Source organism: Scedosporium apiospermum (assembly GCF_000732125.1).
Source record: "Scedosporium apiospermum strain IHEM 14462 chromosome Unknown SEQ_SAPIO_0086, whole genome shotgun sequence".
NCBI lineage: Eukaryota > Fungi > Ascomycota > Sordariomycetes > Microascales > Microascaceae > Scedosporium > Scedosporium apiospermum.
Genome location: NW_015971787.1, coordinates 1,781,153 through 1,796,733, shown reverse-complemented (window position 1 = coordinate 1,796,733; position 15,581 = coordinate 1,781,153). Strand labels below are relative to the sequence as shown.

Below are 15,581 nucleotides of genomic sequence, written 5' to 3'. Positions count from 1 at the left end.
TAAAAGTAATAAATTTTAATTATAAAATTATTAATAAGACTTTAGCTTAAAAAATAGATTTAAATTACTTTTAAATTTTATTTTATTTTTATTTTTTAAAAGCTTTATTATTTATTTAAATATCTAAGACCTACTTTTTAATTATATAATTACTTTATTTTCTATTTTTAATTAAGCTAGTTAATTTTATTAATTTTTTTAAAAATTAATAATATTTTTAGTTTAATTATAATATATTTAAAGTTTTTACTAAACTTCCTTATAATATTTTTATAATATTTTTTTAGTAGTTATAAGGCTTACTTTTAGGTATATTTCTAGTCCTTTTTAATAGTACTTTTTATAAAACTTTTAAATAGAAAAAAGCTAAAAATTATATAAATATTAAATAAAAGATATTTAAATATATAAATAATAAAAGAATTATATAAAGTTATTATATAAAATAATCTATAAGAAAATAATAATAATAAAGTTAATTAAAAAAAAATTTAAAAAGAAAAAAAGTAATTATATTTATAGTTTATTATAAAAAATAATATTTTTCTACTTTTATTTTTATAAACTTATAAAAATATTATTACTTCTATTACTATTACTTTTTTTTCTATTATAATAATATAAAATTATTATTTAGCTTATAATTACATATTATCTAAAGTAATATAATAATAATATTTAATAAAAATTTAAAAAATTTAAATATTTAATTAAGTTAATAAAAACTTTATTTATAAAAACTTTTTAATATAATATATAATAAAATTAAATTTATATATAAATATTAAATTATTTTTATAATTATAATTTTTTTTAAAAATAATATTAAAATTTTATATTATATAATTTTCTTTAAATAATTATAAATAAATTAAATTAAATTATATTTTTTTTATTTATTTTAAAATTATTTAAAATAAATTAAAAAATGTTTTATTTAAAATATTTAAAATTATTTAAAATAAATTTAAAAATTTTATTTAAAATATTTAAAATAATTTAAAATAAATTAAAAAAATATTTTATTAAATATTTTATAAAAATCATAAATTATTTTATAAAATTTAATTTATTATTTTTAATTATAAACTTTAAAAAATAATATTTTTTTTTTTAAAAAAACATATTATAATAATTTTTATAAAATTATAAAAATTTAAAAATATAAAATTATTAAAAAATTAAAAGTAAATATTTACTTTTATATTAAAATATATTTAAAATATTAAAAAAAGTAGTAATTATATCTACTTCGTAAACTATTATTATCCAATATAGATAACTCCAGCTCGTAATGCTTGCTTAAAATGCTCGGCAAAGTGTGAAGTTCCATGACAATCACTTGACTTCCACTTCTCCATTGCTCTCGGCATCCATTCTATAATCTTGTCGATTCGACTCTGATTCTATAAGGCCGTTTCGGCGTTAGTGACGCTTCTATTACATCCAACCTCCGTCGTTTGGGCCCACCGACATACCGTCGGATGCGTGCTCATCCACTCTGGGATTTCGAGAGAGTGATTAGCTCTTGCGAGAGTTTCCATCCGCCTCCAAAACTGAACTGCCTCCCGAGGATCATAGCACGCCTCTGCCATCAGCATAAGGCCAATATAATCCGCTTCGCTCTCCATCTTTCGGCTCATGGGTCGAGCGAAGAGTGTGTCGAGTAACCAGCCTCCGATGGCTTGCATAGCAAAAAATGCCCCAGGCAAAGGAGCTGTTAGAAATATCAGACCGTATAGAAGGATATTCGGCCCGATGGTAGCGGACATGCGCTCGCCGTGGTGTTGCGCAAGATTGTGCGCGATCTCGTGGCCTAGCACTGCAGCTAACCCAGCCTGGTTGCGCGTGACGGGAAGGATGCCGCTGAATACGAAGACCTTACCACCGGGAAGGATAAAAGCATTTGCATTATCTACAGAGAGTTATCCATACCATTAGCATCTTCAGAGAATGTTTAAATGCTCCTAACATGATACCACGGGAGGGTAACCGTACGGGGATCATCAATCACCCAGATTTCCCAGTTATAGCGGTCCAGCCCACTCACTGGTATAAGACGAGCCATAACTTTCTTTACTAGAATGGACCTTATCTCCCTCAGGTAAGCATCGTTGTTCCTACTTCTCTCTATTCTCGAACACTTCGACTTTTCCGTACCTGTAGTCGTTTTCTGGCAGAACGCGGAGGCCCTGACTTTCGATGTCGTACATAATTCTTTTTAGTTGTTGATCGCTCAGGGTGGAAACCCCGTCGCCGTAGCAATTGAACCTCTTGCGCCCACTGACAGGGACCGACTCCACGTTCGCGAAGTAGAACACAACTGCTCCGACTACGCAAGATCCAAAGAAGATATAGGTGTGTCGGCTCCGGGCGACTCTACCAAGCTGCTCTACCGTGAGTAATGGACGAGGGCCACCCGACCGCTGGTGGACTTCTCGTCCGCGATGTGCATGGTAGCGAAGTTTTGAGAATGGAATTGTATGAGAATGTGAAGGCTGGAGAGATGCATTGAACGAGCCTACCAATCCAAACCGACAGATGCGTGTCGACGATAGCGTGGCTCGGCGGGCTACGGACAGAATCATATTTCATAAACCCAGCACGGATCTAGCAATTCGATTATTTGTTCATGGGCCGGGGCATTTCTTAGAGAGACTCGAAACGTGAAGTCATTTGAAGTGGTGTTGGGGGAACGACCTGGTCCATCTCGAATGTGGAGGCTTAGTAATGAGCCCTTACTAATAAATGCTGCACACCCAAGTGTTGGCGGCCCGGATGGCTGTGGCCAGCTGGCCTGAGCTGCCGAACCTCACGCCAAGCAGGGCAACGTTTTCTCCTAGTTCGACTAGGAAATTCCATTCCTGGTCAACAACGTTTGTTCCCACGCCAAGGTCATCTCATGGTCACACTGGGGGAGGGCAAGGGGGGAAGAACACAGACATTAATTGTAATTGACCTCTGGACTCTTGGACTTGGAGAACACCCTGAGTCGAGGCAAGCTACTTAAGCGAAATACCCAAGATTCTCCAGGTTTGGTGAGGCTCTTTCTCTTCGCCTTCCGTTTGTCACTGCTCCTTTCATCTTCCATCACAATTGTAAGCAGGTGATGTTGGGTTGCCACCTTACTCTGCGGTGCTATTCATTAGGCTCTCTATCGCGCCGCTCGTCTGCCAAGCAACCTGCGCCCTTTCAACTTCTATCTTGACTCTCCGGTGCAGGGTCCGGAAACCTTCTCGCAAATCCGCGGAGTAGCTAATGTAGTCTGAGTACAGCTCAAGTAGGTGCAGCCCAACCTCAATGCAGATGCTAGTGTAGCGTGTGTCAAACATATGATTGCATATCCACCTCAGAATTGGTTGCACTGAGGTCTCGTCACGGCCCGATAATGCCTCGCGAATAGCCCCACGATGACGGAGGGCAAGCAGAAGGGTGAGGATATTGGCAGGGCTGTGGTCTGGGCCTTTCACGTCTAGAAGGTCATCCAGAGCTGACGCGAAAGCTCCTCGACGCAGTTTCTTGTGCCAAGGCCTCTCCCTCTTCTGCTGGCGCGGGCCCAACTCTTCCCCAAGGATTATTTCTGCACCCTCCCCCACTAACTCAAGCCTTTGCTTCTCTGATTTCTCTCGCTTCCGTTTCGCCAGTCTCGCCTCGTGGTGTTCCGCGTCTCCAGACACAATAGCTGCCATGGTTTTCTCCCTCTGCCTTTCTCTGGCTGCCTCCTTGGCTCCAAGACGAGTCCGCATGCTGAGGACACCCGACGACATACCCACGACGAGATGGCGATCAACGTAATCGACGCCATCACCGGATCCGATCATACTGATCGCAAGTATAGGCGAGTGATACTTTGCCGTAGATACGACACTCCACCCAGTTGTTTCGTATACTTTGACGTGACCATCTAGGCCCCCAGAAATGAGTCGTTGCCCTCTTGAAGCGAGGCTAAGGGATGTGACGGTTTTCTGATGATTTGACATCAATTGAAACGGACGAGCTGCGACCATATCAATGACGCTAATGGTGTTTCCCGAGGCTGCCAGAATCGTGGTTCCAGACGCTAACGGTAAGACATCTTCCACCGGTGCTGGGTGTTTAAATGTCATGACGGCAGATCCAGATCGAGGGTCCCACACCTTCACGGTAGAATCGTAGCTTCCAGATGCGATCAGATGACTCGTAGATGCAGGAATAAAGCCCGCGCATCGAACATAATCGCTGTGACCAAAAAAGTTGTTGGTGGGTTCGCCCGAGGGGAGGTCCCAGAGTTTGACAGTCTTGTCATCACTAGCACTGAGAACTGTAGTTAACTCAGTCGGAGAGAACCGTGTTACCCATACGGGCTGCTTGTGAACCGCCCATGTCTTAAGGACGGCCCTCGAGCCGATATCGAAAACCTGTATCCGACCAGTATCCTCCCCAGCAACGAGAATGCGCCCATCTCTACGGATGTCTCCACTGCGGGCAACATCCTGGAATCGAGTTATTGTCTTCGTGAGTTTTCGTGTCCTCGCGGAATAGATTTGTATCCTGGTTCCGCTTGTGACTGCAAAGGTGTCGTTATTAGTGAATGCATTGGATGGGCGACTGATGTAAGTGATGGCGAAGCTGGTTGGTGATGGTATCAGAAGCTGATTCTTAAAGGATTTCCAATACCGCTGCTCTGCTGTTAAAGGCGACGGACCCGATGGGGTTTTCTCTGGCTTAAGAGGACCAATTTTCGAGGCCATCTTGGCGAGGGTGGCGATTGAGGGTATGGATAACCTTCGAAAAAATCCCCGGTCCCAAGGATTTCTGGAAATAATAACTGATAAGATAAGAGGATGGAGACTACTTAAAAAAAAATAAAATAAAAAAGGCTGATTAGTAAGGCCCTGTGACGCTGAGTACCTTGCTTGACGTCCCCATTGTCAATATTTGGGGTGATTGCAAGCAATCCATGGGCCCCGACACCGGGCTTGGGGCTTAGTAAATCTCGTAATCCCCGCTCTAGCCCCCATCGCCGTCCAGTGCCATCAGATTCATTGGGGAAGGAGACAAGTCGTGGATTGCTATCTGATCTCTAGGTTTATGAACAAGGGATTGTATACCTAACCGAGTTCGCCGCAGCTTCTCATATGGGCCTCCTGTAAGCAAGTTTCCATTCTGAACATGTCCATTCATGGCTAATTTATCGGCGTAGGGCGTTGGGCACGGCTTTGGAATGGCCGGACGCCAAAAAAAAGGCCGACCAAGTCAGGTCCTGGGGGATCAAGGTGCGAAATATATTCGCCATAAAACATTGCCCAGGGCTAATATGCGAACAGCAACTTTTGGAAATATGGGAGAAGGCAAAAGGCAAAGAGAGAGATGCTATGCTCTGGGGTGATGAGGTGTGACGCAATCCTAGGCCCTTCATGCGCTTTTCCGGGACTAAAGGTGTCGCAATAGGTTGAATACCTTGTCGTGGATTACTCCCCGTCTAAGCCGAAGGTTCTTTTGTCACTTAGACAGGCCGAGATTCTGGACGCACTTCAAGAGACCGAAGATGCCTCTGGAAATGAACATACGGCGCCAGCATTGCAGGATGAGGAATCGAATGAGTATGCCTAGTCTCATGAGCCTGTTCCTGAATGATGGCTGACTTTATTCGAGCGCTAAACCGAGACCGGTCTTTCATCCCGAATTCGGCCGATTTATGTTGGAATCAACCCCTGGAAGGCCATGGGGCATTGGCTTCCGGGAACTCCTCCAGGTTGAGGCTGATATGAGACTACGGTATGGATACTCCCCTCTGATAATACTGAGAGTTTGGCGGGCTAAACGGGATACTGTCCTCAGAAGGAGCATCGCAAAACAACACATGCATGATGATGAGTATCCTATTACCCTGACCACTTTCCCACGACTCGGGACACCTGGGCAGTTCACGCTTCCCTACTACCCCCCGTCCGGCCCGAAGCTCCGATCTCAGTTTGTCCCCGATGAAATAGCAAACCCACACATTAGATTCCCAACGTTGGCCGCCAATATCCGATCCCGTCGTGGGCGCAAGGTCCAGGTTAATGTGCCAATATTCAAGGACAAAAATGTCCCCGAACACTGGATAGACCCCACTGTCAACTACAACCTTCATAACTGGCCTGAGGACGACGATGTACGGAATGGTGCTGCACCCGAGAACTATGTGCACATGGATGCTATGGCCTTTGGCATGGGGAGTTGCTGTCTGCAGATAACCTTTCAGGCCAAAAATATCACGGAGGGGCGTCAGATGTACGATCAGCTCAGCCCACTAGGCCCTATACTGCTAGCCTTGACAGCCGCCACACCCATATACAAAGGATTTCTCGTTGACACAGATGTACGGTGGAACCAGATTAGCAAGTCTGTTGATTGTAGGACGCCCGAAGAGCTCGGGGAAAAGGTAAGAGCCATTGCCTGCAACGACAACAGCAACAACAACAACAACAACCACCCACCACCTCCCCTTCCCGTATTCGCTTTACTGACAGCTTGCAGCCCCTGGAACACGCTCGTTGGCGTATTCCCAAGTCCCGCTATGCGTCAAACTCTACGTATATCTCTACGGACCCCAGACTACGTCCTGAATACTTAGACCCGGACCTTGTAGTCGATGAAGATATCAAGGCGACACTGCTAGCGGGAGGTATGGACAATCGGCTGGCTACTCATTTCGCCCACCTGTTCATAAGGGATCCGATTGTCATCTTCGAAGAAGATCTCCAGGAACTCGACCTCACCAAAACAGATCATTTTGAAAATCTCCAATCCACTAACTGGCAGCATATGAGATTTAAACCCCCACCGGCAGATAATAGCATTGGTTGGCGCGTTGAATTTCGTCCCATGGAAATTCAAATCACCGACTTTGAAAATGCAGCGTTTTCTGTGTTCATGGTACTAGTCACCCGTGCGATACTCTCCTTCGATCTCAACTTTTACATTCCCATCAAGAGGGTGGATGAGAATATGGAACGTGCCCACCGTCGAGATGCTGTGTTGAGTGAAAAGTTCTTCTTCCGGAAGAACCCTTTCCCCCCCCGACCGTCGCGGGCTCCGTCCCGAACAAGAGGAGGCGATGACGGGTTGGAATCCGCGACTTCGAGCCTCCCGTCAACACGACCCCCTACGCCCGTTGGCCCAGTGGAGGAGGAATACGAGGAGATGACAATCAACGAGATAATAAACGGCACCGCCGGAGGTTATCCTGGCCTTATCCCAATCGTCGAAAGTTATCTTGACAGCGTTAATGTCGATATCAAGACACGGTGTGAACTTGAGACTTATATCGACCTCGTACGCCGCAGAGCAAGCGGTGAACTCTGCACGGCGGCTCGGTGGATTCGGGACTTTGTAGATAACCACAGGGGCTACGCACACGACAGTGTTGTCAGTGATGAAGTTCAAAAGGATCTTATTGGGGCGGTCATCGCAATTGGTGCCAAGGAAGTGACCGGAGAAGGGTTATCCGTATCTGGTGTGCCTGGCTTGTCTAAACTGATTGGCAATTTCCGCTCTAGATAGTAAACTCAATGACATATTGCCACAAATACTTAGCGAAGTATGTCTGTCTCCTGGGCCTCCAAGGCATGCGAGCCATCTCCTCCACCGGGGCTTGACTGGCCATCTCATTGTTCCATCTCCCCAGAGGAGTCGATACTACTCACTACCTGCGGTAAGCGATGAAGCCTTGGGGCGTTTCGCGCGTGGCATGCCAACACCAGGGATCGCGACAGTCATACTTTCCTCTGTTGACATTCTCAAGGCCGGGAACAGGGGAAGCGGGTGTTATTGAAACCAGACAGCAGATCCGATTCCTTTCAGCCAGACGGACCACCAGTGGTAATATCCAGATGAATACTATCGGCATAGAGACGCACGAGAGGAACGTTATTAGCAGCGTTAGCTGTTGATGGAGCATTGGTGTAGTGGCGGCAAAAGGGAGCACGGCAAAGTTAACGGGACTACAACGGTCGGATACCGTATCATCCAACTCCTAATAGACCCCGGAGTTGTATACTTCACAAAGCGTTGAGGGGGGTGTTATTAATCTCGCCCAGTGGCTAGTTCCGTTCTTCACGAATCGACAGCATCAATGCAGCACGCTCGTAAGATGGTTGATATGAGGCATAGGCCTCGCATCCTAACTAGTGAACCAAGATCACTGATTGGCAGTTTAGTCCAGGTGTAGGCCGTTGTTCCAGGGTCAAACCAACCGTACCTGGTCCTCGGCAGAGCAGATGCAGGAGCAGGAAGCGGGTGCGCTTTGGCTGCGGGTGAAAAACAAAATCTCGATTGCAGAAAGTTGCAGAGAACTACGACTCAGCTTGCCACAACGCCTTCTAGCCTAGCACTGTCAGAGAGGTTGATGTGGATCCTACAGCGGGTTATGTGGCTTTATGTCCCCTTGGGTTGGATGGCTAAGGACAGCGCCGCCAAGTTTGCGCAGAGGAACTGGGTAATGCGAAACACACGTCACCAAGCATATTGGGCTCTAGAATTTCAGCCGCGGCCGCACTGCTTGTCCCGTTGGACTCTACACACCTCTATGTACGCTTGATGTGACAGTCGGACTGCTCAAGAGATATGGAGGGCCAGCATGTAGGGACCACATGGCACAAAGTCGCCGTACAACTAGTGATTGGGCGGCCGGTATCCAGTATTAAAAGTGCTAGCTTTGTGCCTATAGGAGACAACAGACGCCCACGCCCGTTTGGATAGAATGAACGAAGTCGCATGACCTTTGATATCCCGCTGCGGTACCCCCCAACCGCCCTTAACCTCTCAAGGTAGACCGTAACTAGCTGGGCAAACAACGCCTAGCGGGCTTGCCAGGTGGTGGAAGCTTCCTTCTACTCACTTCCTGTAACCCCAGCCGCCGAATCCCAGTGATATCGTAGCTGTCTCTATTATATACTAGTTGAGAGAAGGAAGAAGGCGAGGAAAGCAAAAGAAGCTGTCTCTCCTCGCAACACACGATCTGTCGAGCCAAATGCCTATCTCTATATTAAAGAGGTGGCAAGGCGAAAAGAAGAGAGGTACGTGGCACCATCTCTGCCACCCGCCGCATACCGTCGGAGATATATGCGGGAAAAAATCCGTAGCGTTCCCCCAAGTTGAACTTGAAGAAGATAGCCAGAGTCGGTTACCGGGTCTGGTCTAGTCTATCATAAATCAGGTTGGCGGCAACCGAAGAAAACGAGGCCCGAAGAGGTAGAGGTAAGCCTGGTGTAGACATGCAACCGTATTGAGAGTGGTTGCCGTACGCATCGAGGTCGTTCCACTTAGAAGATCTTGAAATCGAGTCTGCCGATCCTGTAGCGTCAGTGGTTGAGATCCAAAGGTCCCCTTGGGAAATGAACTCGTTTTTTTCTTTTGTTGTACGAGTGAGAGACTCTAGCGCCGGTGTCGCCAAAACCTCATGCGGTTGCCCAAACCAGGGGTGGGTATATCTCTAGGTAGGCGTTCGGCCTCTACGGCAAAAGCAACCGCGGAGGAGTGGGCGAGTTTTCAGGTTGCTTCGTCTGCTTGCCTCGGCCGCATAGACCTCGCTTCCAATTGCCGTTTCCTCTCTAGTTTGGCATAATGAAGCCCGCACGCATTGCAGAGCGTTCTGGCACCATCCGGGCCTCTTCTCCATTCAGGAGTATCGATCCTATTGCAGCTGTGACATCTTCCCGGAGGGGCGGCGCGCTAGACATACGACCATGGTTAGCAAGAAATTGGGGTGTTCCCAAATACGCGCAACTGGCTGGGTGGTGGACGGACTCTTACCCCGCGCCTCTTTTTCACTTCCGTAGCTCCAAAGGCGGCCGGTTTACTCACTCCGTCATACATCTGGGCATCGTCATCTTCCATGGGGGCTTTGCCCTTGCTTTCCCGGGGCGGCTCACTCCTATTACTCTGCTGTACCAAGTCCCGTACGTTCTCCAACGACCTGCGGATATAGTCCAAGTTACTGAGCATCTCAGACACCTCCCTCTCTGTGGGAAGTCTCTCGGGGATAGGCCGAGAAGTGTGCTGTTCCTGCGCAATTTTCCCATATCCTTCGGCGAAGTTAAAAATCGTTCTTGAGGAAGAGGCAATCTTTTCAGGCGGTTAGCTTGCGAGAAGGAAGGGGGGAAAAATGAAGGAAACCAAAAAAAAAAGTCGGCTAAGATGCTTCGAAAACAGTGGTGGCGCACTCACCCGGCTTAGGCATTCCTGATATGTCCAGGCCTCAATGTGCCGATTCAGTGTCATATCGTATCTCGGTCGGGCGTGGGGGTGGTCAGCCTCTTCGAGTCTGGTCGCTCGATGCGGATCGTAGGGGGACGGCAGCGGAGGAGGAGGAACAATGTGTCTCGGGGATACTGGGTATGTTGAAGAGTGGGAAAGTTGGCCCCCAGATAACTGGACGGTCGAATAGGGTGTTAAAGGGTTTGGGTGCGAATAAGATCCATTGGGATGTTGCTCAGGCACGATCTTGTCAGAGTCGGCGCGGCCCTGGTCCTGCTTGATGGGAGGGCTGGGATGAGGAGCGAAAGAGCCCGATGCGGCAGGGCCGGGGCGAGTATTAAAGGAAGCGAGCCGGGGTGACTCGGCGGCGAAGGGAGGTAACGGTTCTGGTCGGGAGTACGAAGATGGAGGATGATGAGGTGGGCGGGGAGATGGTTTGTCCAGGGCAGGCTGGGGTTCAGCATAGGGGCGCGACGATGCAGCAAAAGACGGAGGAAATGTCGATAGAGGTGGTGGTACGGGAGCTGGGGTCTGAGAAAAGCCACCGGGGTGGTTCACAGTCGTAGAAGAGATGACTTCGGAGATGGATGGAAGCGATTGCCGGTGAGGCGGGACTTCTGCCGGGTCGGAATGGCGTCGGGGCTCGGCTGGAGATATCATGCCTGGCATGTCGGAGCCGTTGGTCGAATGCGGATAACGAGAGCTGAGGGTTTGAAGGGGGGGCGGGTATTGTGCGGTTGGGCTTATGATTGCGGCCGTCGCCATCGCGAGAGGTTCTCCGTAATGTCGCTCGGGTGGCTCCCGTAAACCATCCCGACTGGCCTGGCTGTAAAGACTGGGACTCCTGGCAGAGGTACTACCACTATAGCCAAGTTAGCGAACAGGGTGGCAGCTCGGAACGCGACCTAAATCCTTTCGCCTTCGAGTGTTTTTTTTTTTTTTTTTTTTTTTTTCTCCAGTGCCCTATTGAGGGCTCGGGTCCAGTCGAGCTGAAGCTAAATAATAATTGTCGATGCTGTGATGCAGCTGCTGAGTTATCAATACTAACCTTGGCCTTGTTCCTATATCACCCGCTTCCATAGCGGGACCGAGAAGGCAAAGTGGCTACCAGAATCTTGACGAGTTTGACGGAATCGTAGTGTACATCTGATACGGCGTGTGTGAAGAAGTGGGGAAAGTAAAGAAAAGGGCAAGTGTTCTGGAAACGAAGCGAGGTGGGGGCGACGGGAATAAAAGATTGAGTGCAGAAGAGTGGGTGGGTAAAGGGGTTTGAAAAGGAGATGGGTGAAGGGGGGTGTGTACTTGTAATATTGAAGTTAGACCTGGCAAAAGGCTGGGGGGGGAATAGTGCAAGAAGAAGCCGGTGTTGGGAACGATGGTCCCCCTGTCATGATGGCAGGAGACGACCTGTGGCTACCAATTGAGAGGCGGGCACTGAGGTAGGAGGGAGGAGAAATAGTAGCCCTGAGGGTGGAGGAGAATTGGAGGCGACCTGGGAATTCATCAATTGATCAGAAAGCTAGAAAACCAGTGGCCAGTGGAGAAGGGAAAAAGGGTGGAAAAAAAGATAGGAAAAACCGTGAAGGGGGCGAAAATGGAAAAGGGCAAAAAAAGAACACTGGACAGAAAAAAAGTATTGGGACCAATGTACGAAGTACAGTATCAATCATCAATCATTGTGATAGGCCTGGGGCCAACTTCAACGTTGATGTCCGAAGTATTACGGGACTTCGAACATCAAATCAATCGATCGATCAATCTCAATTGATGTGACCTGGCTAGGCCTTCAACGATCAACTGACTGGGGCTGGGGTAAGTGTACTTCGTCGAGAGACCTGGTCCAGTGCCGGTGCTAAAGTGCTCGTTTTACTTCTAGTACTTCGTACTATGAGGTGGGCAGGGGAGGGTGCGAAGAGTACGAAGTACGAAGCAGCGTACAGTGTACACTATTCGAGTACCATCTAGTAAGTAACATCGAAGTAGCCGATTATTGATCGGGGACAGGCCGGGACTTGGGAGCGTTGGTGGGTGTCACTCCTCCGCCAGCGAATGGTGGTGTTAATCGTGTTATTTTATTCTACCTCGTACGAAGTAGAACATGGTTGAATGAATGGAAGAATCAAGGTGGAAATCTGTCACACGAACAAGAAGTGACAAGAAGCAGAACTGACAACCCTTGGATCTGGCACCTGCCAGAACTGATCGCTGCCAGTTCTAACCAAGAGCAGAACTCCCCTGGGCACAACTGATGTATATAAGAAGTGCTCCCAGCACACACCCTCTAGAGGAGAGAACCAACCTTTTACCATCATGAACTACTGATATATAACTTGTGATTATTGAGACCTCCATACCTGCCACAGCTGGCAGAGCCCCTTCCTAGCATCGACAGTACTGCCATCGCAGGAGTATCTGTCGTAACAAAATCGGCCGGGGGGGGGAGAGAGAGAGAGAGAGAGAGAGAGAGACTGAGTGGAGCGCGAGCAAGAGCACAAGGGCATCATGACCAACAACCAAGCTTTCAAAGCGCGACCAAGTACTATTAATACTCACACTAGCATCCACTAGAGGCGAGATGGAGGTGCGCTCCCTAAGAAACAGTGGTGAGAGATTCGCAGACATCAGTTCGATTCAATTGATAGATCAATTGATTCCCGCGGGAAACCGGGTTGCAGCAGGCCTGGCCCATCATCAGTCGATCGATCCCACTTGGCGCCGCCGCGCCACAGGGTTGGATCCAAACCTCGACAATCGTGAAAGACGAGGTGTTACCATCCCCCACCATCTATATCAAGGGTAATAGATAATATTGATTACACTTTCTTGACTGATGAGCGACCCTCCTCTCCGGGTTTTAGCAGAGTAATGAAAAATGCGGGATATGTGACATCATTGATGAATATCGCCTTTGTGTCTCCGTCTCAATGGGGCTGATGGAAAACCCCATCTTTACCTTGACACCTCTCGTGCAAGTACTCTACGAAGGAGCGTATTGACATTTCCACGAGAGAGGCCTCACTGGCTAATATTTTGTACCAAGTATATCTTGGCGTGGGTGGAGAGAGCTTGCGAGCCCGCTGTTTACACACATCCGGACCGGAGACTCAAGGCTCAGGAACGGGTGTCCTGGAGGAGATCTAAGCCGAGCCGCTATCTTCGCAGCTAGATGGGCTCATTACATATTATAGTACTGTAGGAGAGATGAGAAATCGATCAAGTCTCCGTCGTTGGGCTCGCAGTACCAGTGTACATAAGCGTATCACTCTCATGGAAGTGCTGCAGACCACTCGGAGCAGACTGAGGTCATCATCCTGGAAGGTGAGGGCTCAATTCTACCGACTACACTATTTTGCGGTCATTACATGGAAGTACATACAAAATTGAACGTGGGTAGTCGCCATTGGCATCGGTGAGGGTTTTTTTTCCTTTCTTCCTTTTTCGATCGATGCTGATCAAATTGACTTTAATGCCCAATTGATCTATGGCCTGGCTGACCCCAAGAGCCAGCATTAGCTAGCCAGGGCTTCCCAAGCCCCCACTGTAGTACGCTGAGAGCCTCTGTCGTAAATGATCTATTGTCAATGTATTTTTTCAACAGTAATATCCCCGAGTTACATTCTCCCAACTTCTCAAGGAGAAGACCAAGACATATTCTTCTCCAATTGCTAGTCGGTAATTTCGAATTACGATTCGAGAGCTCAAGGTTATGGCCATCCGGGGTGTGGTTTTTTTTGGGTTACCCCTCCTCTTCAATGTTTCCCTTTGTCAGTCGTGTCCGCCTGACCTGTGAGGCTGCTATTATTATCAGCGAGGCCCTCGTCTTTCTTGATTGATGATCGATTGTGCCTGTGCCCTTCTCAAAGCACTCGTCTTCGTCTCTGGTCTAGAATTGGTTGGGCACTCTCCGATCGCCTGTTTCTGGAGAGAGGATGGCGTCCTTCCAATTCCGGAACCTCACACCATGGCATGGATCCTTCCCGGCCAATCCCACCAACGTGGTTAAGGTAGTGTCGCTTCCATAGTTCCACTGTGCGCTGTGCACCGCATGGGACAAATGAACGTTCCTTTCCTATATTTGGATCCACCGGCCGATTGGTTGGATCTATGTACGAAGTACGATGAAGTACCTCAGTACATCGATGCGTTATGTACTTGTACTCCCGTCCTTCTCATCTCGATTACTTTAGTACTTGTACATACTTCGTACAAAGTTTAGGACTTCGTTTTCCACAGGAGAATATAAATATACCAAGCACATCGAAAGAGTCAAGGTCATGTATTAATCGGTTACTTCGTGGAGTTAATCAATTACTTTACAGGATCTTCATCGAACGAAGGTCCTCAACTCATAGCCTTATAATAGAACTTGGCAGGTTTGCCCTTGTTTTCTTTCTCTCTCTTTTTGGCTCTCGCATTATCCTTTCTCTTCATGATTCGATGGAGCACGCATGTACCTCGGTACTTTGAATAATACTTCGTAACTCCACAACTGGCCCGAGAGTCAGCTGCATTGATGTACATTAGTCCCGTGAAGTAATTCGCAATCTTGAAGATCTCGGGAGCTGAGTATGGGTGGATGAATACTCGATTAGGACTCGTTGGGTGGGCACCTCTCTCGGTTGCAGTCCCCGGCACAGGCGAAAGGCCCCTGTCCAGCTGGGTCCTACATACGAAGCAATTAAGGCCTGCAGCATTTTCGAGGTCCTCCTTGACCGATGGTCAGCACAGCCTCTCCATCCAACACTGGCGACCCTAATCAAGGAATACAAATGCGCTTCTGGTGTCCAATAGCGCATGCCCTTCCAGCTCTACGCACATACAATGTGCATGCTTCAGTGCTTATTAGAGGTCTTATTCTAAGACTCCAGCCATGTCTCTAGGGAACCGTTCTGCTTCGCTCCCAGGTTTAGGTGACATTTATAATCTATTACACGCCACGATACCAGCAATCAAGGAAGGCCAACAACGGATGCCGGGGATGGGAGAGGAAGGAGAATGAGGAAGGAAAATAAAAAAGAAGGAAGAAAAAAAATTGAGTAGTCAGGCGTTTACTAGTCATTCATTACTTCAAAGCTTGGGGAATCTTGTCGAACGGGCTACGAACACGGTCATGAAGGAATTGATTGGCGTTGCGCATGTTGTACTTACCATCAAGTCACCTCCCATTGAAGCGTACACTAGAACCGGATTAAGAAGTGTCCATCCACATCGAACAGAGGCATCCACGGGTCCAATCCGGGGGATTAATTGCGGGATGCCTTTACCGGTTCTAAAGTGTTGTGTAGTACGAAGTTACTTCAAAACTAACCAACTTATAGAAACCAAACTGTTAATAATAAGCGCGAGGAGAAGGTACCATG

General features: G+C 47.2%; 2 protein-coding genes and 1 pseudogene across 2 annotated transcripts; 1 reads left to right on the top strand and 2 right to left on the bottom strand.

Annotated features, from left to right (window-relative positions):
- Nucleotides 1-3,125: 3,125 nt before the first annotated feature.
- SAPIO_CDS2725 lies at nt 3,126-4,730 on the bottom strand (annotated as a pseudogene; the record flags this gene model as incomplete).
- A 387-nt stretch (nt 4,731-5,117) lies between these two features.
- On the top strand, nt 5,118-7,527 carry SAPIO_CDS2724 (Glutamate--cysteine ligase; the record flags this gene model as incomplete). The annotated part of the gene is made up of 7 exons (XM_016785673.1): nt 5,118-5,128; nt 5,183-5,255; nt 5,307-5,372; nt 5,431-5,582; nt 5,635-5,757; nt 5,821-6,406; nt 6,502-7,527. The coding sequence occupies 7 exons, from the start codon at nt 5,118-5,120 to the stop codon at nt 7,525-7,527; spliced, it is 2,037 nt and encodes a 678-aa protein (XP_016645049.1).
- A 2,048-nt stretch (nt 7,528-9,575) lies between these two features.
- On the bottom strand, nt 9,576-10,986 carry SAPIO_CDS2723 (GATA zinc finger; the record flags this gene model as incomplete). The annotated part of the gene is made up of 3 exons (XM_016785672.1): nt 9,576-9,696; nt 9,839-10,089; nt 10,192-10,986. 3 exons carry the CDS (start codon nt 10,984-10,986, stop codon nt 9,576-9,578), a joined length of 1,167 nt encoding a protein of 388 aa, XP_016645048.1.
- Nucleotides 10,987-15,581: the final 4,595 nt, after the last annotated feature.